This window comes from Somniosus microcephalus, chromosome 10, assembly GCF_052327205.1.
Source record: "Somniosus microcephalus isolate GS21.2 chromosome 10, FLI_Smic_1.0, whole genome shotgun sequence".
Taxonomy (NCBI): Eukaryota; Metazoa; Chordata; class Chondrichthyes; order Squaliformes; family Somniosidae; genus Somniosus; species Somniosus microcephalus.
The window spans coordinates 26,496,422-26,521,820 of record NC_140996.1 but is presented as its reverse complement, the minus strand read 5'-3'; the positions used below and the strand labels follow the sequence as shown (position 1 = coordinate 26,521,820).

Sequence of the window (25,399 nt, the reverse complement as noted above, 5' to 3'; positions counted from 1 at the left end):
GAGGACATGGCCAAGTAGGTTTTTCCCTCGTGTTGGTTGTTTTTCCACCTGCCGCAGGCCCAGTCGGGCAGCTATGTCCTTCAGGACTCGGCCAGCTCGGTCTGTAGTAGTACTACTAAGCCACTCTTGGTGATGGACATTGAAGTCCCCCACCCAGAGTACATTCTGTGCCCTTGCTCCCCTCAGTGCTTCTTCCAAGTGACCACTTTGCCAAGTACTTCTTCTGTCTGCAAGTATGGCCCTAAGCTCCCTGGGGCTTGCCACTTCAATCCGTCATCCCATTAGAGTTTTGGCCTCTCCCTCCATGGCCCTCTACACTGTTCCAATGAAGCTCAATGCAAATTCCAGGAACAGCACTGTATCTTGCTCTGCAGCCCTCTGGCATGAACACTGAATTTAGTCACTTCATCCCTTAAGCATAGCTTCTATCTTTCTACAGCAGGATGCGCTGGTGATATGGGATGGGTGTGTTATTTTCCATGGAGTGGGAAGGTGGGTTGATACGAGAGATGGAGAGCCTTGTCAAAACACAGTAATCGAGCGGGGGGAGTCTGTGCCCTTGATGTTTGCCTGTTTTCTTCCCTGCCCCCCACCTTACTTTTCAGGGCTAGCAGCTTATTTTACCAGCTTCTCTCATTTAATCTCAATGGCCGGGAATTTCCTTACCTCAGTGGGTCCGGGGCGGGCGATATCGGTGGCGGGTCGCAGCCCTGCTGCTGGCTCCATCCTGCTGCCTAAAATGAATTTATGTTGTTAGGACTTGTTAAACCCGCGCGTGCTTATGGGGGGGGGGGGGGGGGGGGGGGGGGGAGTCAGAGTACGCAGGGAGGTCCTCTTCCCTGCCGATGGGCAGAAGACACCTCCCCAGGAGAGCAACGCAGCCTGGTTGTACATTGCACAGGAGGACACAAGCAGGGATGTGGTCAGGAGGACCAGGCTGCAGTGGCGCAAACCTTTCAATAATCTCAGTAGATCACGAAACGTTAGTACAAAGCCACACTCAACCTCATCCTGCTGTGTCACTCATCACATCCCCATCACTCGGTCTTCCCTACTCTACTCCTGCATATCCTTACTCACAGCAACTTACCTTGCACCTCCACCCATCTCTCTCTCTCTCTCTCTCTCTACATTATCACTTCCCCATCTCACTAGCCACCCCTCACAATCACCCTCATTCTAGTGCAATCATACCAACTAACAATACACAAGGGTAGCCACTTGGGTGTTTTATCTAATGTTCATGGAAAGTTTCTGTTAATGCGCTGTCAAACATTGAAACCTTTATTTTCAGCACTTTGCATTCTTGGACAGGTTTATGTGCACTTTTGGAAGTGGCTTAGTGAGTTGCAGTGACTGGTGAGACATAACGGTAACCCCCGCAATGGTGATGAGTGTGAAAGCAATGGCTTGGACATTGTAGGGATGCTTTATGGTGTTGGTATGGGGTGGTGCCAACCTGGCACATCATGTGGCAGCCAGGGTATACAGCATAAAGTTAAGCAAATCTGGCCATGAGGAGGCCATCCCTGGCCTCCCGTGCAGCAATGTGCTCGGGTGCTGATGCCCTCTGTCCTGTGCAGCATCAGATGATTGTGGAGAAGATTGGTGTTGTTGTTAGTGCTGCTGCTGGTGTTGGGGCTCATCATGGTCTGATTCTGACAGTATAAACGGCACCCAAGTTGAAGAAATAGATGGCAGGTGAAGTAAAGATGACAGAAGCGATCTGTCAATAGTGAGCGAGGTATTGAAGTGAGATTGGATGGAGACTTATGGAAAGACTTGCAGCATGCTGAATCTTTTGTGGAAATGCAGTGAGGAACAGCTTGTGGCTGAGGAAAGTGATGATCTGTCAGGTGGGAGCTCTTACTGTACATTTGAAGCCGTCAAGGAATCAGCTGGAGCAATGGCCACTGAACTCCCGCCTCAGGTTGACAGACGTGGTCACTGAACAGCGTGGTTCCCGTGGCCATGAAGTTAAAGTTAAAAAGTAAGATAATAAAGCCTGTTAAAGGTCTAGTAGGTACATTATAATTAGTTTAATTGGGTCACCCGCCACTGCCCATCAGGTCTGGTCAGCGCTGACAGATCCGACATTGGGAAAGGCACCTTGCGGCGGGTTCCCAACAGAAACTTTCCCACCCGACCCACCACCGATCCCGCCCGCTGACACCCCAGAAAACTCCAGCTTATGTTTTCCACCATCTCATCTCTGCCTTGGGTTGCTTCCCACTATGTTTGCTATTGTTACTTCAAATTTTTTTATTTTATTTTTTTTTTTATTTTTTATAAATGTGCCTTTCCATTGTCTGGTGTAAAAATCATTTCAGTTGTCTATCTCCTGTTTTTCTTTTAAGCAGTTTGCAGATCATTCCACCAGTACTTCCTTTCTCTTCCCTCCCACTAACCACTGTTCCAACTAGATTAAAAAATTGATAGATGAACAAGCATTTTAAGTTCTGATACAGGACTGAGTGCCTGAAACACTCGCTTATCTGTTTTCTCCATGGATGCTAGCCAAGAAACTATGATTCTAGCATTTTATGTTTCTGTTCGGATTTCCTGTTTTTTTTTGGTGTTTTATATTAAAGTTAAGCCTGCTCTACTCAGTGACCAGCACTTTGTATTAGAATGCAATTCATGCTCAACTGCACGTTACAACCCAAGATTCATTTCAAACGGTCTCCTTTGCAATAAAATACTACAAATTGCTTCTACAATTTAGTTTTAGAGCTCAACATTGCATAAAGAAAAACAACGACTAAATCCACATCCATTCTAGAAAGGTCGCTTGAAATCAAACAGCAAGCTGCTGAAACAAAGGGGAAACTGCAGCTGGCTTTCCGAGCTGTGCTGCACTGTCATTTCATTACCGCTCCTTCCCCAAAATATGATGCGAATTCCTCCACAGCAAAACAAGAACAGGCCTCGCAGCTGAGGGGTGCCGATGCTATACAACCGAGGCAAAAAAGCTGCTTGAATGGCTTTAGCTCCAGGGCCTCGGGAAATTGCTCCACCAAAAATCGAAGTGGGCCCACCCGGCTTTAGAAATTATACCAGTCCACAGCTGAGCAAAAAGAGAGTACAGGAAACTCTTTTTAATCCGGCACCGACAGGACTGGCATGGTGCCGGTTGATTAAAAAGTCCGGATTACAGAGAAGTATACTTACTAAGGTACAAGGGTCCCGTACACGGCCACAGATCCAGGCGTCCCTGTTGCATTGCAACAGGTGCAGGAACCCCGGTTACATGGCCACAGATCTAGGAACCCCAGTTATACGGCCACTAATATAAAGTAAAACTTACCTGAACCTACTCCTGAATTTTGCCGGTTAAGAGGCATTTCCAGTTATTTAGGTGCTGGTAAAAAGAGAGTATCCTGTACTGCGTTTGTCCCTCAGTTCACAACCTTGCATTAGCCATCTTACACAGGATGTACAGCACAGGCCCAACAGGTCCATACTATTATGTCCGTGTATAATGGAGACACGGACTGCAGGAGTTGGTTATAACAGGTCTTTACTGAATGGAGACAACCTGGAACTACTATGCAAATGTTACTACACAGGCTTAAATACAGGGGTGGTCACTACTGGTACTGCAGTATACAGGGGCTGCAGAATATAGTTCCTTCTGCAAAGTACATACACTACAATTCCTCCCCTTTTAGCTAAACAGTACATAACATTCGATTAACAATGAAATAACATATTTACAATTACAGTTGCTAGATACATTAGTTGAAGTTAAGCAATTATAAGTTCAGTCCTTGAGGAGGCTTCCTCATTCTGTCTGGATAACGCCTCTTTGGGGTATCAGGTTCTTCTGGCAAAGTTGAGTCGGGATCAATGTCGTTGTTTGGTTCGTCTGCTTCCAATATCACCGATTCGGAGGTAGATGCAATTGGTACTTCGGTTTCATTGCCAGGTGTATCAGATCGTGGTGTGGAGTTGACATTTCCCAGTGACTCTAGAATCTGATCAGCATGGCATCTTACAATGCTCTCTCCAACGTCCACGGTATACATTAGAGGTCCTTGCCGTGTACAGTCGTTCCTGGCTGCCATTTCTCTGTGCGGTAGTCCCGGGCCAAAACTGGTTGACCTATCTTAAAACTCCTGGTCGGCCTTTCATTCATATTCTGAAACTGCCTGTTCTCCACATCTCTTCTGATGTTTGGCTTAACCAAATCCAAGCGGCATTGTAGTCTTCGATTGAAGAACATCATGGCTGGAGTTTGGTTGGTAACCGCATGTGTCGCATTCCGGTAGGCAAACAAGAAGTTATCCACCCCGTGTTGTAGGGGTATATCTTCATTACACATTGCCTTGATAGCCTTCTTGAATGTTTGAACGAACCTCTCGGCCAATCCATTAGTGGCTGGATGATATGGGGCGGATGCGTAATGCTTAACACCATTGTTCTTTAAGAACCTCCGGAACTCTTCAGACACAAACTGTGGTCCATTGTCGGAGCAAATCTGTTCAGGCAGTCCATTCCTGGCGAATATGGTTCGTAAGACTGTGATAGTTTTTTCTGTGGTGGTTGAGGACATTTTTATTACCTCTGGCCACTTTGAATGTGCATCCACCGCAATTAAAAACATCGAGTCCATAAATGGACCAGCAAAATCAATGTGCACCCTTTGCCATGGAGATGAGGGCCACTCCCATGGATGTAGAGGGGCTTGTGGTGGGCCGTTTTGGACCTTCTGGCATCCTGTACAGCTCTTGGTCATCTCTTCGATTTCTCTATCGATTCCCGGCCACCACACAAACGCTCTGGCTAAGTTCTTCATTTTTACCCCTCCCAGATGACCCTCCTGAAGCTCATTGAGCACTCTATCCTTCAATTTGGGTGGAATTACTACTCTGGATCCACACATCAAGGTCCCTCTGCACACTGACAGCCGTTCTCTTCTCGGCGAGAATGCTGGCAGCAGTGGTTCGCCATGTGCTGGCCATCCCTTCACCGTTAAATCATAGACCCAGGAGAGTGTCGGGTCATTTCGTGTTTCCTTTTCTATGTTTGCATTCGTCACAGGGAGACATTCGACTATGGTCGAGTGGAATATCTCCACTGGATCCACTGCAAGTTCTTCTTCCACCGTCGGCAACAGTAGGTGCGACAATCCATCAGCATTCCCATGCTGTTTAGTTCCTTTGTACTCGATGTCATATTGGTGTGCCCCTAGGAAAAGGGACCACCTCTGTAGCTGTTGTGCTGTCATTATCGGTATGCCCTTCTGAGGGTTGAAAATGGAGACAAGAGGTTGATGATCAGTTAGTAGAGTAAATTTCTGACCGTGCAGGTAGTGATTGAACTTCTTCACCCCCCACACCAGGCTGAGGGCCTCTCTGTCAATCTGGGCGTAGTTACGCTCGGCTGAAGTTAACGAGCGTGACGCAAAAGCTATCGGCCTCTCTGAACCAGCAAGGAATTTGTGTGACAGTACTGCCCCAATGCCGTAGGGAGACGCATCACACGCCAGTCTTATCGGTAGTGATTGGTTGTAGTGAGCCAATACTTCTCTTGAAGTGATTAGGTCCTTACTCTTCTGAAAGGCCCGCTTACATTCATCGCTCCATTTCCATGCTACTCCCGTTTGCAGTAGGGCGTTCAATGGGTGCAGAATTGTGGACAAATTCGGCAAAAACTTATGGTAGCAATTCACCAATCCGAGGAATGACCTCAGTTGCGACACATTTTCAGGCGCTGGAGCCTTAACTACCGCTTCAATTTTGTCAGGGGACTTATGTAACCCCTCTTCATCAATCACATGGCCACAATATGATATCTTGTTTCTTAAAAAACTCGCACTTGGGGCGATTGGCTCTTAGCCCATGTTCACGTAGTCTAGTGAGCACCTGCTCTAGGTTGGCAAGGTGTTCACTGTCATCTTCACCTGTCACTAGGATGTCGTCCAAGTAACATGGAGTCCCCGGAATCCCTTGCAGGACTTGTTCCATCGCTCTTTGCCATATCGCCGGAGCTGATGCTACTCCGAATACCAGTCGATTATACTGGTAAAGACCTTTGTGAGTGTTTATCGTGAGATACTTCCTAGAGGATTCTTCAACCTCCATCTGCAAATATGCTTGTGCTAGGTCAATTTTTGTAAAACGCTTCCCTCCAGATAGTGAGGCGAAGATATCTTCTATCCTCGGAAGAGGATATTGTACAGTGTGAAGGATTGGGTTCACCGTCACCTTGAAGTCCCCACAGATGCGAACCTTCCTTGGCTCCTCAGACTTATTGTTTAATGTTTTCTTCATGACAGGAACGATGGGTGTCGCCCACTCACTCCAGTCTACCTTAGATAACACGCCTGCATTCTCCAGATTCTCCAGCTCTGCCTCGACGGCTGGGCGAATTGCATACGGTACCGGTCTTGCTTTGAAAAACTTGGGAATTGCATTCTCTTCTATTTTTATCGAGGCGGTTATGCCTTTAAGAGTTCCCAGTTCTTGTTGAAATACCTCTTTGGCGTTAGCTAAGATTGTTGACAATCGTCCAGGAGTGACGTCGTCATCCTTTTTACCAGCCACCATCAGTGCCTGAATGGAGTGCCAGTCTAAACTTATCTTTCTGATCCATTCACGTCCCAATAACGGTGGTCCACCATCTTACAGAAATTGTATCTGTACATACTGCATTTCCTTGCCGTTGTATTCGACAGGCACCCTTATTTTTCCTCTGGGGTATACTTTTTGCCCCGTATACGTCTTCAAGACAATGGATGTCTCTTTCAAGGGTATGTGTGAGAATAGCCGCTCGTAGTCTCGTCGATTCATGACGGTTAGAGCTGATCCTGTATCCAATTCCATTTTGACTTGGGACCCTGCTATCGTGAGGGTGACCCAAATGGTTCGGTGATCATCTTTTGCGATTACGTTGTGAAGTTTGAGACAGCTTAGTCTCTTGTTCCCGGATTCACTATCGCTCGTCTGGTCTTCGGAACTATTGTCCGTCATCTTTTGTACTTTCCTGTACGGTTCCTTAGTAGCCTTTTTGTTGTCGTTGGTCTTCTTCCCAGACCTGCAAACTCGTGCAATGTGTCCCATCTTTCCGCATTGCCTGCATATTTTGTCCTTGGACCAGCAGTCCTTCTGGTCATGGGTTGTTCTGCCACAGCGATAACATTTTGCAAATCCCCGTGTCATTTCGTGGGTGCCGTATTCCTGTGGCTTTTGCTGTATTTCCGCAGCTCCCCTTGCTGCTGCTTCGTACGATACTGCCACGCTGAAAGCCTTATCTAGCGTCAGCTCTTTCTCAGAGTAACCTCTTCTGGGTTCCTTCACTCAGGGGTCCACAGACAAATTTGTCCCGTAGGGTATCTGCCAGTCCTGCTCCAAACTGGCAGTGCTTTGATAGCTTGCATAGTTCCGTAAGGTAATCAGCATTGCTCTCATCTTTATGCTGATTTCTCCTGTGGAATTTAAATCTTTCTGCTATCAGCAGCGGTGTAGGATTTAGGTGTTCCTGTAGGATAGCAACAATTTCGTTAAAACTCTTCGCCTTCGGTTTGGCTGGAGTTATCAGGTCCCGCAATAGGCCGTACGTTCTTGCGCCCATTAAGTTTAACAGTACCGATGCCTTTTTCTCATCGGCTACTTCGTTTGCCTCGCAATATACCTCGACTCTTTCCACATACGTGGTCCAGTCTTCTATTGCATTATCGAAGGCAGTGATATAGCCAGTCTTCGGCATCTTGGAAATCTAAGATGGCACCTCCCACGCTTTGCCTTCTTCCCCGATTTAACAAAATGGCACCTCCCGCGCTGTCTTCTCCGCTGTTGCTAGCGCTGTTGCTGGCGTTTTATGCCTTGATGGCGACGCCCTATGGTCTTCGCGCACTTCCCCCCGTGCTGCTGCTAACGCCGCTCTCCGCGGTTCCCGTGGCAAACTGCAGCTCCTCGCGGCTTTCTGCGCGTTTAATTTTTATTATTTCCCCATCGTTGGAACAACCCTGCGGGACACTTGCCTCCCTCTTCTCGGGTCTGTACGCTGCCCAGCTTCGTAGCACCGGCCGCGCCGTGTGTGCTCCACCCTCTCTCCTCTTCCCGACAACGCTGCTCAGCCCCGTTGCAAAGCCACCCGCTCGAGCTCTAGACCGCCGCAGCCCAGGAAGGATCAGTGTACTACCTGCCACCAGCCCGATTAGCTGAAGCACTATCGACAGGATAACCAAGCCCCGCTCTCAACAGCCTCTCCTGCAAATCTTCAACTCCGCTGACTCAGAGGCAGATGCCCACGGTCGACGCCCGTTTCTTCTGTTTCTTTCTTCCTTCTGGCCTCGACCTCTGATAACTTCGCTTCAGGGATGGATCCCCATGAGGTGGTGCAGACTGTAGGTAAGTTCGTATCTGCTCGTTGCCAGTATTATGTCCGTGTATAATGGAGACACGGGCTGCAGGAGTTGGTTATAACAGGTCTTTACTGAATGGAGACAGCCTGGAACTACTATGCAAATGTTACTACACAGGCTTATATACAGGGGTGGTCACTACTGGTACTGCAGTATACAGGGGCTGCAGAATATAGTTCCTTCTGCAAAGTACATACTCTACACATACTAGTGTTTATGCTTCACACAAGCCTCCTCCTCCAACCCCTCTTCATCTCACCCTATCAGAATATCCATTTATTCCTTTCTCCCTCGTGTGTTTATTTAGCTACTCCTTAAATGCATCTATGCTGTTCGTCTCAACCACTCCATGTGGTAGCGAGCAACGTTTCCACTAAGGTGCGCACGTGCAGTCCCGCACAGGCCACCCACTGGCTTTTACACTGTAAATACCGTGCAAGTGCAGAAATTTAAAGGGGCAGCGCATTAAAAGAAACAGGCCCCACAGAACAAACAGGGAACACTGGTCGCGAAAACAATCTTAGCAAATTAAGTTAACAGTGCTCCAGCTACTGTACTAAGCCTCAAAAGCACTGGAGAGGTACCACCAACGCTGCCTCAAGATCCTGCAAATCCATTGGCAGGAGAGGTGCACCAACATCAGTGTTCTTGCTCAGGCCAACATCCCCAGCATCGAAGTATTGACCACGCTCAATCAGCTCCAATGGACGGGCCACATCGTCTGCATGCCCGATACGAGACTCCCAAAATAAACGCTCTACTCGGAGCTCCGGCACGGCAAGAGAGCCCCAGGTGGGCAGAGGAAACGCTTCAAGGACACCCTCAAATCCTCCTTGAAAAAGTGTAACATCCCCACCGACACCTGGGAATCCCTGGCCCAAGACCGCACAAAGTGGAGGAGAAGCATCCAGGAAGGCGCCGAACACCTCGAGTCTCTTCGCCGGGAGCAAGCAGAAGCCAAGCGCAGGCAGCGCAAGGAGCGCACGTCAACCCAAGCACCCCACCCACCCGCCCCTTCAACCACCGTCTGCCCCACCTGTGACAGAGACTGTAGGTCCTGCATGGGGCTCATCAGTCACCTGCGAACTCATTTTTAATGTGGAAGCAAGTCATTCTCGGTTCAGAGGGACTGCCTAAGAAAAGAGACTAAGCTTCTGCTTATTTCAGTGCCAATAGCTAGACAGGGCATCAAAATCATTGACTACAAAGAATCTCCACCATGGTCTGTAAATATCCAGTTTGTCTCGAAGCTGGTAAAATGTAAAGTGGTTTCTCTAAAGGAGGTGCCCAACCTTTTGGAGTTGGGTACATGCATCAAAGCATGTGAGTAGGGCATGTTTGATTACACAGAAAGGAAAGCCCCCATGTGCAAAAATCTGATACCCCCACCTCACAAAAAGAAAACACATTACCCACCCCATCCACTCCACCCCCTCCCCCCACCAAACAAAATGCAAGACATCCAAAAGTGAGGCTCCCTTACATATATTTTTAAAAATCAGACTCCCGCACACAGAAATGTCTCATGTGGAGCATAAACACCGGCAGAGGCCTGTTGGGCCAAATGGCCTGTTCCTGTGCTGTCAATTCGATCTAAATGCATACACCGGAATTCAAAACTTCATGCGCACAAAAATTCCAAAGCGCACATATGCAAATAAATTCAAGCCCTCCATCCTCTGACATGGAGACCAATTATATCAGTCCGACAGCAACCCCAGCTGAGATAGTCGAATTAGCACAGGATCCAACTCCAAACCTTCGAGTCTGTATGGTTCAGGTACTTACTGCTTCTGCCAACTAATCTACTGAGCGCACATTAAATATTTGTGTGAATTATAAAGCATTAGTAAAGTTCATAGAACAAGGTCTTCAGCAGTGGAAGCCAGATGTCCTAATGGGATTTAAGAGCTTTACCTTCTCAGTGATTATTTTGATTTATTTTAATGAAACTTTATTTTTTTAAGATTTTTTTTTATAATTGAACAAATAAAAGTTTTTTTTAATAATGTTAATATTGATGTCAAACACATCAGAGATACCAGCACTGGAACCTGAAAAACAATGGCAGCGGGGAAAAAATCAGTTCTGGAATGGGAGAAGGCAAGATCTTTCAAATGTTGAGGTTCCTTGTACTTGGTGGAAAACAATAAAATGCAGTTGAAAAGTATTGGTCGCTAAGTATAAAAATGATTTTAGTCAGAATAGAGGAATTTAAGAAATTGTGATAAACCCTCAAATAGGGATAATTAGCATCTGCGCAAATTTCCTTTCTAATAGAAACTCTCTCTCCTGGGACTAGTTTTGCTCTTTTCAATATGACTTTAAACTTACTGTTAGCTCAGATTTCACGCTGCTCTCTTCCTATTTTCCAAGACAAAGGCCGGAATTTTGCCGGCGCTCAGAGGGCGGGTTTGGAGGCGGGTCCGCTGTCAAAATAGCAAAGATTGACAGCGGGTAGGAAACCTGCTGTCAACCCGCCTCCACGCGAGTCTCCCAGCTGTCGGGTCTGTCAGCGGAGAACTGACCCAACACCAAGCGGCAGGAGAGGCAACTGAACTCATTAAATGGCTTGTTAAGAGCTAATTTAATGGTTTTTTGAGGCTTCCTTCCAATTTTATGTTCTCCCCCACGGGTTACCTGCTGCTTGGGGAACACGCCAGCTCACCCTGGCGTGATTTGAGTCTGCTCTGATGTTTCCGATAAGCTGACAGCTGCAGAAGTGGTGTCAAGGATGCCATGTTGCAGACGATCAGTTTCAGAGCGCAGAAACTTTTGGTTACTTCTTTTGTAATACATAGAGATATTTCTTTAGCTTGCAAGTGTTTAGAGGCAACTGTATGTCCAGTGCCACCTCATTGGAACAACCTCTCACCATTGACAGATTGCTTGTGTCATCTCACCTGCAGCGGACATCTATTGCAGTAACATTGGTGCCCTTGAAAAAATCTCACCTTGGTCCTCTGAATCCTTCCACGATCAGCCCCAACAGCAACATCACCAACCTTCTCCGCCATCACCTGATGCTGCACAGGACACAGGGCATCAGCCTGACAAAATTGCTACCGGGAGGCCAGCAATGGCATCACCATGGCCAGATTTACTTCACTTGATGCTGTTAACCCTGGCTGCCATATGATGCGCTAGGTTGACACCATCCCACACCAGCACTGTGAAGCATCTCTTTAATGTCCAAGCCATTCTATGTACACTCATCACTATAGCCAGGGGGGGTGGGAAGAGTTATATCTGAACATTCACTGGTACTCAGTAAGACACTTCTCAAGGTGCACTCAAATCTGTCCAATAAGGGGCAGTGTTGGAAAAATAGATTTCACTGTATAACACATTACCAGAAACTTCACATGGACATTGGCTAAACCTCTCAAATGTGTTGTTAGTTGGTATGCTTGCAGTAGGATGAGGGTGAGTGTGAGGGGTGGCTAGTGAGATGGGGGAAGTGATAAAGTAAATAGACAGGTTTGGGTGGAGGTGCAAGGTAAGTTGGTGTGAGTAAGGATGTGCAGGAGAAGGGTAGGGAAGGCAGAGTGATGGGGATGTGGCGAGTGGCACAGCAGGGCGAGTTTGAGTGTGGCTTTGCAGTAATGTTTCGTGAGCCACTGAGATCATTGAAAGGTTGGCACCACTGCAGCCAGGGACCCCTGACGACATCCCTGCTTGTGTCCTCCTGTGCAGCCAGTCTGCGTTGCTGTCCTGGGGGGGTCTCTTCCACCCGTGGAAGGGAAGAGAACCTCCCTGCGTGCTGGGACTCCCTCCATAAGCATATGGAGGGAGTCAACGGAGAGCCTAGGTGCAAGCGTCCACCTTTGTGTAGTGCTCCTCAGTGTTTGCAGCACCTCAATGCTGTCAAACACTGACAGAACAACTGTCAAACTCAATGTGGCCGTGGTCCCTTTAAAGGAAACTGGCTGATGACACGTCATCAAATGACATCATCAGACCAGCTTTCTGTTAATTGGCCGGGAAGCCTGCAGGGCGGGCTTAACAAGGCCAATCAAGGGAAAATCCCTTTGACAGAGCAGCTGCAGCCAGGATCGTGACTGGAACCTGGAAACCAGCTCTCCCGCCACCATCCCGACACCAATGATAAAATCACGGCCAAAGTTTCCTTTGAAAGGTTTTAAGTGCGACATTTGTAAGATCTGGTCACTGTGCCTATGTTTTCTCTATTTAGTGTCGACAATTTCAATACCAGGTGTGGCAACAAATACACAATTTTCCTTAACTGACACTGATGAAATTAGGTTTGTCTCCGGTATAGTAGAAAGGTCAAGACTGCCTAAAAAACTCTCAACTTTGCAGAAACCAGCTATGCAGATTACAATGAGGTCAGAAGATTCTTGCCCACAATTCATCCTATTCCTATTTTTCCCCATGAGCAAGAAAAACTCCTCCCCCAATCTTGCTGGTCCGACGTGCCTCATAGAAGTTATTAGTGAGGCATCTCCGACAGCAGCTCACTTGCTCACCTTTTTAGCCCAAGAATGGTACGTGGCTCAACAAGATGAATATTTAAAAACTAGGGTTGGAAAGAGGAGATTTGAATGAAAAGGAAAGTCCAAATTGTTCAGATCGCAGGACAACGTTGTATATCATGCAATGGAATAAGGAATGTAAATCACCAGAGAACTAAACTAACCTCGCATGATAAAGGTTGCTCACGGGCATAGTTTATACTCACATGCTGGTGACTGGAGTCGTGAAATTCCATTCTGTAGGTTCGAATCAAAACTTCTGCTATTCTTAAATGAGTCCGGCGAACTGGTAGCACTGAATGAACGAGCCAGGTTTGGCATACTGCGTCTGAGTTTTTCTGCAACAGAAAAAAAAAGGTCAATTCAGCTACAAACCGAAAGCTGATGCAACCACTACACTTTCACAACTAGTGCAAATGTATTCAGAGTGCAGCAAAGGGTTAGTGTTACTTGCATTTTAAAAACAGAAATGAAAAAACTGCAAATGTCAGAAATCTATAAAAAAACAAAAGTTGCTTTAAGTATCTGAAAAGGGATAAACAGGTTAGCATTTAAGTAGAGACCCTTTATCAGAACAGTTCGAGCAGAGGGTCTACTGCCCAAGCATGAGCCCATCTTTTCTCATTAGGTGCTGTGGGAACTGCTGTTTATTGCCAGTATTTTCCGTTTTAACTTTTTTTTTTTTAGGTAGAAAGAATAGTTTATATTCACCACAATTTAGAACACTTTTTGAAGTTCCTTCAATATGAAAGGGTTGTCTTATGAAGAAAGGTTGAGCAGGTTGGGCCTATACTCATTGGAGTTTAGAAGAATGAGAGGGGATCTTATTGAAACATAAGATTCTGAGGGGGCTTGACAGGGTAGATACAGAGAGGATGTTTCCCCTCGTGGGGGAATCTAGAACTCGGGGGCATAGTTTCAGAATAAGGGGTCGCCCATTTAAAACTGAAATGAGGAGGAATTTCTTCTCTCAGAGGGTCGTGAATCTTTGGAATTCTCTTCCCCAGAGAGCTGTGGAGGCTGGGTCACTGAATATATTTAAGGTGGAGATAGACAGGTTTTTGAAAGATAAGGGAGTCAAAGGTTATGGGGAGTGGGCAGGGAAGTGAGGTTGAGGCCAAGATCAGATCAGCCATGATCTTATTGAATGGCGGAGCAGGCTCGAGGGGCCAAATGACCAACTCCTACGTCTTATGTCTTATGTTCAATATTCCCTGTCTAAGAAAGAAGCAGGTTTTTCCCCCACCTATTGGCTACCCACATGACTTATCGGAGACTATGGTCATGGTGCATCCTCCATCAGACACAACAACAGACGTGGAGGCGCACCCATGACGCGTCATCAAACCAGTTTCCTTCAATTGGCCGGCAAACGCGCTGGGTGGGGCTTAACAAGCCCAATCAGGGGAAAATCATTTTGGACAGCGGGCTGGAGCTGGCAGCGAGGCCGGGACCAGCCACCGACGTCACCCGCCAAGGACCCGCTGAGGCTGGTAAAATCCAGTCCTTCATCACTGCAATACAAGAGGCTTATGCCAAGGACACTCAGACATAAAAAAAGGTAATTATATTATATTACTTATGAGAAAACCCAGTGTTCATTGGAAGTTACAACGAATTATAAAAGTCTTGTTATGGAATAAAATGGATATTTTATTCTTCTTGGAATGTTCATGTAATCATACAAATATATTCAAGTTATTTTTTAAAAAACTAATACTGCATTAAACCTTTGTACAAAGTACTAATTTTTATAAAGCTTTTAAAATGTTTCCAAACAAGGTCACGCAATGCATCTCTCACCCCTACTCCAAATTTCTGACGACATTTCAAAAAAGTCTTAAAGCCACTTTCATGCTTTGTTTGCTAAAATGTTAGGCTTCCCATTTGTCAAGAGCAGAAAAATAACAGAAAAAGTGAAAGATAAAAAAAAAAGTCATAGCAGCTCTATTTAATTCTAGAATAAGCTAGTATTGTTAAATTAAAAACTGCAACAGTCCTATTTAATTTCCTGTGGGCAGGCCAGGCAGAAAGCAGCTCATCTTACAAAAAAATATCAAATTACAGTTAGTTTTGAAGAGATTCACTTTTTCTGGTGGAAATCGATAATTGGAAACAAGATACACATTTATGGCTCTGATGGCAACTATTTATCAAGTTATTTTTTAATCAGAAAAAAGATCTGAAAATATCAGATTGGCTGTTGAAATGGTTACACTTGTTCTTATGCTCTGATCTTTTTTAATTGTGCTTTTGTGTTAATCTAAGATGAAGCCTGGCAGTAAAGTCAGCTCAACATAACATTGACAATTTAGCACAAAATCTTAAGTTTTCATTTAACCCGGAGAAAAAAAATTGATGTTTACAACTTTTCTTTATTTACTTCGCATTGACATATTAATACACCTCGAGTCAATTTATATTGTTATGATGAATGTAGTTGCAGATAATAACAAAATTATGTAAAATATGACAATGACATTTGATCCATGGCCAATGTGGAATTGCTATTATTGCAATTCTATTGCGACATTCACCCAGGTTACTGAAAGCACGGTTCAGATTTGCGAAGGAGGGCACTATTGAATATAGGTCAAGTTTCAGTTACATAGACATTCGGCAAAATTCAAGGCCAAAGCAACATTTCATGGCCATTTGTTCTTCAGAGACTGGAAAGAATGGCAAGGTGTTTGAGGTACAAAACATGTGGGGCTGGATTTTCATTCAGCAGTCGGGAAGGAGGCGGGACTACAACTTTCGGGTTGTAGTCCCGCCTCCATCGAGATGCGGCCAAGCCACGCGATTTTCACTTGATTGACCTTGTTGAGCCCGCCCAGCGGGCTCAGCAGGCCAATTAAGGGCCACCCGGCAACAGGTGACGTCACAGACTGAAATTTCATCTGTCAAGACGTGTTGACAGATGAAATATCAGTGTTGCACAGCTGTTTGAAGCGGTCAAACACTGACAGTCTTACTTCTAACCTGAGTCCTTCTACGCAGACTCAGTTAGAAATGTCACCGGCACTGAAAGCTGCAGGCTGTCACTTTTGTCAGATCACAGCCGTTCTGCTTTCTGTGCCGGTTGAATGATGGACTCCCGAAGCCTAGAGGAAGGAAGGTTTTAAAGGTAAGTACAGGTAATTTAAACTTCTTTACACACTTTAGACACACCAAACACACTTACCTTTGCACTCATGCACCCATCACTCATCTGAACACTGACATCTCAACCCCTCCAACCCGACTCCTCTAACCTGGCGTGGTTTGGAGCCATCGGGAATCCCACACGACACTCTTCAAAATAGGGATCAGGCTGAAAACTGCCTGTTAACTACCTGTTAACAGGCAGTTAATTGGCACTAATCCCTTCCTGCCTCGGGTCGGCGGGTCCCAGTGCGGGGCGGGTACCCACCTCCTTTGAAACTTACATGGAGGCGGGTTTTGGGCGGGATGGTGTCGGGACCCCCGAATTCGGGATTTTAGCCGCCGCATGACACACTGAAAATCGACCCCGTGGTCTACAAATTTCTGAGCATCGTGGAATCAGAAAAATTAAATGCAGAAAGTATTTTTTAAAGTGTCGTCAATCACTATTTGAGGTAAAAATTTCTCTACAAAAAAACACTTTTTCTCTGTAATTAATACACAAACAGACATTACACATTCCAAATTGGCACATTCCTACAGTTTCATTACCAGGCTATTGATTACACAGAGAACAACTTGCACTCTTCCATTTAGGAGGATTTTCTGGTCCAAATCCTATCAAATGATTCACTTCTTTACCACAAGATGTTCGTTCACTTCTCCCCAGAAAGCTATAGTAAGAAATTAATAATAAAGTTTTCTGCTGCTTGGTATCTTTTAGGCTTTTAACACTGTACAGTTCTGTTGGAAATCACTTCAGGGAATGGGCCTTGGAACACTTCATTATTTGGAGACACTAGAAAGCCATCTGTCCTTTGCAAACACTGACAGTACAGCCGAGTTTCGGATAAAGGAGAATTTCGGATTTCGGAAGGTGGGTCGGCGGGGGTCCGCGCGCACGACTTACGCTGACGCTCAGCGTAAGTCAGTCGGGGTCGGCAGGGGTCGGGGCCGGCGGGGGTCAGGGCTGGCGGGGTCCGCGGGGGGGTCGGCGGTTGTCGGGGCCGGCGGGGTCCGGCGGCTGGCGGGGTCCGCGGGGGGGTCGGCGGTTGTCGGGGTCGTCGGCGGTTGTCGGGGCCGGCGGGGTCCGCGGGGGGGTCGGCGGTTGTCGGGGCCAGCGGGTCCGCGGGGGGGGTCGGCGGTTGTCGGGGTCGGCGGTTGTCGGGGCCGGCGGGTCCGCGGGGGGGTCGGCGGCGTCGGCGGTTGTCGGGGCGGGTCGGCGGGGGGTCGTGCGCACGACTTACCCTTTATCCGAACTTCCGCAACCGGAACCCTCTAAAAACCGAAGGTTTTTTCGTTCACCGTAAGTCGCACGCACGACTTACGCTGAACGAAAAAACCTTCGGTTTTTAGAGGGTTTCGGTTTTCGGAAGTCCGGATAAAGGGTAGTCTACCTGTACAAATTGTGGACAAGATCCTTTCTACACAGGTACACACCAGGGCATGGTTGCACCATCTTCCCAAAGCAGTAAGAATCTTACAACGTTCTCATCTAGGACACGGCAATCAATTTCTAATGAGACAGAAGCAAGGTCATTTCAACACCTATATTCTCTTAAGCCCCTTCTGCCCTCTCGGGTAGATATAAAAAGATCCCACAGCACCAATTTGAAGAAAAGCAGGGGGGTTCTCTCCAGTTTCCTGGCCAATATTTATCCCTCAACCAACATCACCAAAGCAGATAATCTGGTCGTGATCACAGTGCTTTGTTTGTCAGACCATGATGTGTGCAGATTGGCTGCCACGTTTCCTACACTACAGCAGTGACTACACTTCAAAAATACTTCATTGGCTGCAAAGCGCCTTGGGATGTTGTGAGGCCTTGAAAGGTGTTCTATAAATGCAGGTTTTTCTTTCTTTATATCTCTAGTTCCTTAAATCAGAGGAGAAATCAGGCTTCTTTGCAAAGGAACATTTTACAAGAGCGTTTTCTGGCTTCAGTCATCGATTGCTGGCTAACTGCTTCCTAGCTCACAATAGCTAGATCATCCTTCTTTACAAATCCCTCCGTGGCTTAGCCCCACCATACTGTTGCAACATCCTCCAGCCTTACATCCCAGCCTGCACCCTTTGATCCTCCGACTATGGTCTCCTGTACATCTCTACTTGCCTACACTCCATTACCGGTGGAAGGATGTTCAGCAACCTCTGCCTTACTTTCTTGAACTCTTGCTGTAAACTCCACCTTCTTGCAACTCCTCTCCTCGTCTTTAAAGACCTCCTCAAAACCTCCATGTATTCAGTTATCTAGCTCAACTCTGACCTTTTTTGAACACCTTGGGGCATTCAATACATTAAAGATACAATATAAATGCAAGTTGCTGCTGTATACATGGGTGCAATCAATTACTCATCCTGTATATTGGAAGTGCAGTCACTTTCTGAATCCATGTTCCCATGAATCCATGAGGAGCCTTGCGAAGAGCCAATATTGGGATTCTAGACATGTGCAGCCCACAACTTAGAAAACCATGGGTTGCACATGATTGATTTCCCAATATGCGCTCTGAACACAGGCATGATCTGTGCTTGGAGCGTGCAATTGGAAAATGTGTCCTTAGATGGCTACTTAGATAGATTTTGTGAACTTGCGATTCAGTGCATCCACAGAGTTTTCTGGTTAGCTTGGATTCTCAATGTGTACTCTCGGTGCGTGAAGCTTTGTATTGGGAGGGCTAATTGATAAAATCTACTCCAATGTTTATGCCCGAGGTAGTTTCACCTCAACAATGACTCTTAGCACATTTAACATCATAACAATGCTACAATTCACAATTACAAGTAGAATGGAACTGCCTTTTAACTTGCTCTGGTGTTTTTTTTTTCAATTAAACAATAACTGAAAATAAGCATTTATAAGATTGGGTAGTGCAATATGGGTGTTCTCTCATAGTTAAAGATTAAAAGGCATATTGTTCAGGCCATAATAGGCAGGTTTTACTCTGCATCTGACCCATGTTATACCTGATCTGGGGGTGGCTGGATGATGACTCTGAATGACAAAAGTATCCAAAAATCAGACATCTTCACCTTGATTCGGACTAAAAATATAAATTCAATAAGCAGCACTTCAGTGCCAACCTTTAGAAATTTACCTGCACTTGTTCGGTACTGATGTTGATCAGATGTGTGACCCTGTGAGTAATAGGATGGATAACCACTGGAATGCAAGTAGGAAGGAGGGGCAGGGCCTCTTCTGCATTCTCTAATGCTGGCAAAAGTCTGTGAATGTGGCATACTTCGTAATGGTGGCGAGCATCTGGTGAGTCGAGGCTGTGGAGGAAGTTGGTCGAATTCCTCTTCATCTTCCAGACTGCAGCAGTCGTACTCCTGGTCACTGCCTGTCCCTCGCTTTACCGAATATAATGATGCACTAGAGCTGCGTTGAGAGATAGTTGTTGAAGTGGAAGCATAATCTTGTCGTAGACCTAGAGATCAGGAAAGAAATGCAGAGAGAGTTAGGAAGCAGTTTGCTGCAGTGAGGAGACGCTCCCATGTTATGAATTAACATAAAGGTATCCATTTTAAAGACCAAGTCCTGATACACTGCATGCAGTACTAAAAGAGAACCTGCAAAACAGTTCATAAAATGCGAACAAACTGCTCAGTGCATGATCGTAAAAAATGCACTTTATTCAGTAACTAACATAACTCGGGTGTCAGCCATGGCTCAGTTGATGGCACTCTGGGTCAGAAGGTTGTGGGTTCAAATACCATTCCAGAGACTTGTGCACAAGATCTAGGCTGACACTCCCAGTGCAGTCAGAGGTGCCGTCTTTCGGATGAGATGTTAAACCGAGACCCCTGTCTACCCTCTCAGGTGGACGTAAAATATCCCAAGGCACTATTCTGAAGAAGAGTTCGTCCTGGTGTCCTGGCCAATAGTTATCCCTCAACCAACATCAGTAAAAAACAGATTATCTGGTCATTATCACATTACTATTTGTGGTACTTTGCTGTGCGCAAATTGGCTGCCGTGTTTCCTATATTGCAACAGTGACTACACTTCAAAAGTACTTCATGAGGTCATGAAAGGCACTTCTTTACCTCATGTATACCAAACTTTGTGTTATGTATTACTTTAAAAGTGCATAGTTACAAAATAGTAAGATTGAATTTTCTAGCTGATTAAATCAGTGATGAAAATAGTGAAATTATGACTGGGCTTCTTTTAAGAAAGAGAGAATCAGACTGTATTTATGAAACAATTAACTGATACTTGCGGACAGAGAGTGACATGTCAATATACAATATTCTGGTGAACAACCTGGGCAAACACTGGCATCTATCCGACAATGTGGAAAATTGCCCAGGTATGTCCTGTCCACAAAAAGCAGGACAAATCCAACCCGGCCAGTTACCTCCCCATCAGTCTACTCTCAATCATCAGCAAAGTGATGGAAGGGGTCATCGACAGTGCTATCAAGTGGCACTTACTCACCAATAACCTGCTCACTGATGCCCAGTTTGGGTTCCGCCAAGACCACTTGGCTCCCGACCTCATTACAGCCTTAGTCCAAACATGAACAAAGGAGCTGAATTCCAGAGGTGAGGGGAGAGTGACTGCCCTTGATATCAAAGCAGCGTTTGATAAGAGTGTGGCATCAAGGAGCCCTAGCAAAACTGAAGTCAATGGGAATCGGAGGGAAAATGCTCCACAGGCTGGAGTCATACCTAGCACAAAGGAAGATACTTGTGGTGGTTGAAGGTCAATCATCATAGCCCCAGGACATCGCTGCTGGAGTTCCTCAGGGCAGTGTCCTAAGCCCAACCATCTTCAGCTGCTTCATCAATGACCTTCCCTCCAATATAAGGTCAGAAATGGGGATGTTTGCTCAGTGTTCAGTTCCATTCACAACCCCTCAGATAATGAAGCAGTCCATGCCCACATGCAACAAGACCTGGACGACATTCAGGCTTGGGCTGGTAAGTGGCAGGTAACATTCACGCCACAGAAGTGCCAGGCAATGACTATCTCCAACAAGCGAGAGTCCAACCATCGCCCCATGACATTCAACGGCATTACCATCGCCGAATCCCCCACCATCAACATCCTGGGGGGGGGGGGTCACCATTGACCAGAAACTTAACTGGACCAGCCACATAAATACAGTGGCAACAAGAGCAGGTCAGAGGCTAGGTATTCTGCGGCGAGTGTCTCACCTCCCGACTCCCCAAAGCCTTTTCACCATCTGCAAGGCACAAGTAAGGAGTGTGATGGAATACCCTCTACTTGCCTGGATGACTGCAGCTCCAACAACACTCAAGAAGCTCGACACCATCCAGGACAAAGCAGTCCGCTTGATTGGCACCCCATCCACCACCTTAAACATTCACTCCCTCCACCACCGGCGAACCGTGGCTGCAGTGTGTACCATCTACAAGATGCACTGCAGCAACTCGCCAAGGCTTCTCCGGCAGCACCTTCCAAACCCACGACCTCTTCCACCTAGAAGGACAAGGGCAGCAGGCGCATGGGAACACCACCACCTCCAAGTTCCCCTCCAAGTCACACACCATCCTGATTTAGAAGTATATCGCCGATCCTTCATCGTTGCTGGGTCAAAATCCTGGAACTCCCTCCCTAACTGCACTGTGGGAGTACCTTCACCACATGGACCGTAGCGGTTCAAGGCATCGGCTCATCACCACCTTCTCGAGGGCAATTAGGGATGGGCAATAAATGCTGGCCTTGCCAGCAACACCCACATCTCAAACAAATAATTAAAAAATCTAGTTTAAGATCAATTTTCTCTCTAGCCAATAACTGATCTTACAGCGAGAGGTTTATTCTGGCAAAGTCCAGGATTATGAGACAATCCCCACAGGGTTACTTTGAACAGAGATAAGCAGTCGCAGAAGCAGAAATCTGATAGACCCAATACCATGACCTACCAAGCACTTACGGAACATACTGGAGAAAATTACAAATAGCTGTTAGGAGACCTGGGGGGGTGTGGGGGGGGCGGGGGGATGTAATATGAAATGCAGCATTGGTTCTGCAGGCACTCATTTACAGGAATGGTAGCACAGTATGCTTTAATAAGGTCATCTGAAAAAAAAAGCTACCACAGTCTACTCCTTTGAATTCAAAAATCACGTTTTGTGAGATAAAATTGAAATAGCCAGTAATTTGAATTAAGCAATGTAAACACAGCCAAGTGGGAGTTTGGTGCTAAAATAAATTAAATCATCAGATAATTTGAATTGTGACTTTGAATTAAGAGTAGACTGTATATCACAACTGCTTAATTAAAATGAAAATTAACAAACACTATTCTAATTGATTCAGCAGTGTTAGCTTGAGCTGTAATCACCACTACGGAGCAATTGCTTTTTTCAGGTTTCTAGCTAAAAGCAAAAGATTTTTTTAAAGTTTTTTTTTAACGAAGAACCGGATGGAGCACTGCAGGGACTATACTAAGGAATGATCTTTTCGCTCCTAATTTGAATTATGCCTGGAAAAATAAACTAGCAGTCTAAATAATTTGGAGCTTAATCTGGCAGAGTTTAGCCAGAGAAGTTTAAGACCGAGATCTGTGGAGAACATTAGACATTCTCGAGCATGCTCCATGGTGAGCTTTATTGAACGAACAATGCAGGAGAAATCCATTATTGTTGCTCATCCGTGACCCGACCTGTGTAATGGAGTCAAGTTACAACCCAAGAAAATTATTTGGACATTGTACCTGCTAATGTTGCTAACATACAGGAAACTCTTTTTTATCCAGCACCGATGGGACCAGCGTGGTGCCGGTTTATCAAAAAGTCCAGATTACAGAGAGGTATAGTAAAAGGTACGAGAGCCCCATACATGACCACAGATCCAGGCATCCCTGTTGCATAGCAACAGGTGCAGGAGCCCTGGCCACAGATCCAGGCATCCCTGTTGCACAGCAACAGGTGCAGGAACCCCGGTTACACGGCCACAGATCCAGGAACGGCCACTAATATGAAGTAAAACTTACCTGAACCTACTCCTGAATTTTGCTGGTAAATCGAGAGTTTCCTGTGCTTTGGCACAATATTTACTTGCTAATGTGAGCCATGTTTCATTGTATCCTTAGTTAATAAACACACTTACTTTCCTCTTGAAGTCTTGCCATGATCTGGACATCCGTCAAGTCCTGTAGTTTATAACCCATGGAGATGGATTCATCATCCAGCTCAGAAGTGCTTAGTTCACTGTCGACTGATGACTGTGGGCTGAGTGGAAGATTTCTACTTACATAACCTGTAAACACATGTAAACAAAAAACAGGTGTAACTATTTTATGGGTGATTAGACTTAACTAAAAAAACCTCCTAACTATAAGAAGATTTGGTTCTAAACCCCTTTTTAAAACTGATGCAAGAGGAAAAATCTCAATAAAAATGACATGTTCTACCTGCCAGAGAAACGAGGAAATTAGTAATATAAAAGATGAAGCCAGCACTAGGCCCAGAGGCACTGAGAAAAAAGCCTCCATTAATGCACTATGGATTGTGGAAGTTGATTAAAAACACTTCTTGTTTTTCTCCCCCCTCTGGGACAATGAATCTTTCCGAGTCTCTAGACACCACGAAGGGACAGTGGCTTGTTTCAGTTTTCCGGGTCCTTGATTTTGTGTAATTTAATGTATTTTAAAGTCACTGCAGGCCTCATGGTGTGACGTATTAGAGATATACTGTACTCCAAAATAGCAGACATGGGTTATCACAACAATGGAACTACTGATCTCAGCCAGAACAGTGAGCAAAGCTGAACAATAATTTTAAAATGAGCCATTCCACACCTCTCTTGCACATCTCCTAATGGCCACCATGTAAATGCACCAACACAGGCTTGGTCATAGATGATTTGTTTTAGTCAAAAACAATGCGAGATATAATTGGGGGGTGTTGGGGGGCGGGTGCAGAGAAACAAAACTAAAATGTAAATTTAGTTCTGTAGCTGAAATCCTATTCTCAAAATTGCCACTTTGGTGAATGATGTCTCAAGATGCTTCCTTGGCCTTTGTACTGCAACTGCAGTGTTGCTGGGCACTAAATCTTCATCGCCAGGGGTGATCTGCTCCTTAAAGGCAGCCTCACACTGCTTGGGTTTGAAGCCGCAGCGAGCATAACTCCAGTATGCCATCAAAACTAGCTCTGAAAGTGCTTAGTGTGAAAGGAAAGAGATTTTGCACATATATAAAAATGCCAGGGGAGAATTCCCTCCTGGGCAAGAGAATTACAATTGGAAGTAGGCAGTATAAATGAATCAACTATCAGCTTCACACTAGTAGCTGGAATATAAATGCACCCTTAGTCTTTTTATAGGTTAAAAAATGAAACCCAAGTTTTCATGCATGAACAGGCCTCTACATATTCATTAGATACTGGCCCGGAACCTGCGGTCAGCGGCGAAGCTGACCCCATGGTAAGCTTCGCACAAAGATCTCGTGATCTCAGTGTCGAGAATTTCAGGTTTACTGACGCGTAATTGAAATCAACGGAGGTGAATGGGGACTGCCAGCAAATAGCTGCTGTGACGTCAACAAGCTGTTTAAGCAGCCAATCAAAACGCAGCCTGTGGAGGAGCAGCGAATGACTGACCGCAACTTCAGGATTTTCGCGTTAGTCTGCGCTCGTGCTAAATCCTCAAGCTGCGGATGGTTTCAAAGGCGAAAGGACTGCAAATTCTGGGCCATTACCGTAACCGCGATTAACATTTAAGATGTTCATTTGACATTCCTCTGTCCTCTATTTTAAGAGAAAAGCATTTCACATGTAAAATAGATGGGTTATCACTGGCATTAAAATAGCAGACAAAGAAATACCATTCAAGCCTGCTGCATGTTTGTCCATCAATATTGCCAAAAGTAACTTCTAACCTTATTTGTTTGAACAAAAAAAACTATGAAAACCTTTAAGACCTATTAGAAGTCAATGCACAAAGCCAAGCAAAAGTTACACTTCAGTTTGGAATCATATGATGTGTGGGGGGGGGGAAATGTAGATGTGAGTAACAAGGTGAAAGGAAAACCGAAGTAATCATACTGCAAAATTCCACGGGATGAACTTTCAGCTTTGGCAGGGTAGTAAAACTGGCGTTTTGGTTTGGCCGCCCGTTATACGCCCCACCCACTTTTCTTTTCCATTTATTTCAATTTTACCACCCTGCCAAAGTGGAAAGCTTCGTCCCATGTCTGTGTGGAGGTAAAGTAAAGTTATTATTAGCTGTTCTCGACAGAATAGAAGCAGCATGATTAACAGTCGACACTGAAACTTCTGTTTTGCTCGGACCTGTATCAATCAATCATACAGGAGTATCCAGGAGCTCATCTTGATTTTTTTCTGCTTGACGTGTGGTCATCATTGATAAGATTATTACTGGTTGAATCCAGCCCCACTGCACTGAAGTCTG

The 25,399-nt window shown here is 45.6% G+C and overlaps 1 protein-coding gene across 2 annotated transcripts in view; it reads right to left on the bottom strand.

Annotated features, from left to right (window-relative positions):
- The window catches only part of slain1a (SLAIN family member 1a), a 112,148-nt gene that overhangs the window by 12,781 nt on the left and 73,968 nt on the right, over nucleotides 1-25,399 (bottom strand). For both annotated transcript variants that reach the window (XM_085998534.1, XM_085998535.1), the window contains 3 exons: nucleotides 23,096-23,245; nucleotides 19,107-19,439; nucleotides 13,071-13,202 (listed from right to left, as the gene is read on the bottom strand). In XM_085998534.1, the coding sequence (XP_085854660.1) occupies nucleotides 13,071-13,202; nucleotides 19,107-19,439; nucleotides 23,096-23,245 (615 nt within the window). The remainder of the gene's footprint in view (nucleotides 1-13,070; nucleotides 13,203-19,106; nucleotides 19,440-23,095; nucleotides 23,246-25,399) is intronic.